Source organism: Aspergillus aculeatinus (assembly GCF_003184765.1).
Source record: "Aspergillus aculeatinus CBS 121060 unplaced genomic scaffold BO66scaffold_88, whole genome shotgun sequence".
NCBI classification, from domain to species: Eukaryota; Fungi; Ascomycota; class Eurotiomycetes; order Eurotiales; family Aspergillaceae; genus Aspergillus; species Aspergillus aculeatinus.
The window spans coordinates 1-1,318 of record NW_020291557.1 but is presented as its reverse complement, the minus strand read 5'-3'; the positions used below and the strand labels follow the sequence as shown (position 1 = coordinate 1,318).

General features: G+C 55.1%; 1 protein-coding gene across 1 annotated transcript in view; it reads right to left on the bottom strand.

Moving 5' to 3' along the window:
* BO66DRAFT_406614 (uncharacterized protein) overlaps nucleotides 1-1,237 on the bottom strand; it is a gene marked incomplete at both ends in the record, with an annotated part of 2,282 nt that extends 1,045 nt beyond the window's left edge. Inside the window, one exon of the mRNA XM_025649024.1 lies at nucleotides 245-1,237. Within this exon, the coding sequence (XP_025497940.1) occupies nucleotides 245-1,237 (993 nt within the window). The remainder of the gene's footprint in view (nucleotides 1-244) is intronic.
* Nucleotides 1,238-1,318: the final 81 nt, after the last annotated feature.

Sequence of the window (1,318 nt, the reverse complement as noted above, 5' to 3'; positions counted from 1 at the left end):
CAGGTGCAGCAGTGTCATGCTTCGGCTCTGGAGCCGGCTCAGGGTCGTGCTTGGGTTCTGGCGCAGGCGCCGGGGCTTCATGCTTGGGCTCCGGGGCTGGCTCAGGAGCTGGCTCAGGTGCAGGGGCCAGTGCAGGGGCCGGAGCAGGGGCAGGAGCCGGAGCTGGAGCTGGGGGCGGAGGGGGAGCGTTGTGAGTGGGAGGCTGAGGGTGCCCGTGAGGCTTCGCGACAATGGTGGTCGTAACCTGTGCGTGCACGGAGTGATCATCCTTGTGATAACTGTTGGATTCAACATCGACAGTGTTGGTGAAAGGCATCACCACACTGTTGCCGATGTCAACACCAGACGGGCCTCCCAGAATGCTGAAGTCCTCTCCCCGGCGGGCATGATGCTTGCTGATGTCAATGTCGACCGAATGATCGTCATAGCTCTGCTCGTTGACCTTGGACTTGAAGGAGTTGCTAATAGGGATATCAACTGAGTTGCCAATGTCAACACCCTCAGCCCCGCCGATCACGTCAACGTGCTCGCCATGGCCGCGGGCCTTGTAGTGATGTGGGTGTACGATGGTGGTGTCGGTGTCAATGGCGCGAGAGTGGTCGTCCTGGTAATAATCATTAACCTCAGAGGAGAACTTGCTGGTGATCGGCATATCAAATGTGTTCCCAGTATCTACACCTCCAGGTCCGCCAATCACGTCAACATGATCACCGTGTTGGCGCTTGTGGACAAGCTTCTTGTCAACATCAACGTCCCACGAATGATCATCCTGGTAATAATCATTGACCTCGGAGGAGAACTTGCTAGTGATCGGCAGCGAAAATGTGTTTCCGATGTCGACGCCCTCCGGTCCACCGATCAGGTCAACGTCATCACCGTGTTGGCGCTTGTGAACAATCTTCTTGTTGAAGTCAAGGTCCCGCGAGTGGTCATCTTGGTAATAGTCGTTGACTTCCGAGGAGAACTTGCTTGTGATCGGTAGGTCAAAGGTGTTCCCGATGTCGACACCTCCGGGTCCACCAATCACATCAACGTGCTCGCCATGCTCACCATGCTGTCGCTTGTGGTGAGGACGCACGATCGTCTTATCATAATCCACATCCCACGAGTGGTCATCCCTGTAATACTCATTCACCTCGGAGGAAAACTTGCTGGTGATGGGCATGTCAAATGTGTTGCCAGTATCAACTCCGCTAGGCCCACCGATCACGTCCACATGTTCGTGTCCTCCACGAGCCTTGTGATGGTGAGGTTTAACGACAGTCTTATCCACATCAATGTGTCGGGAGTGGTCGTCTTGATAGTAGTCATTGACTTC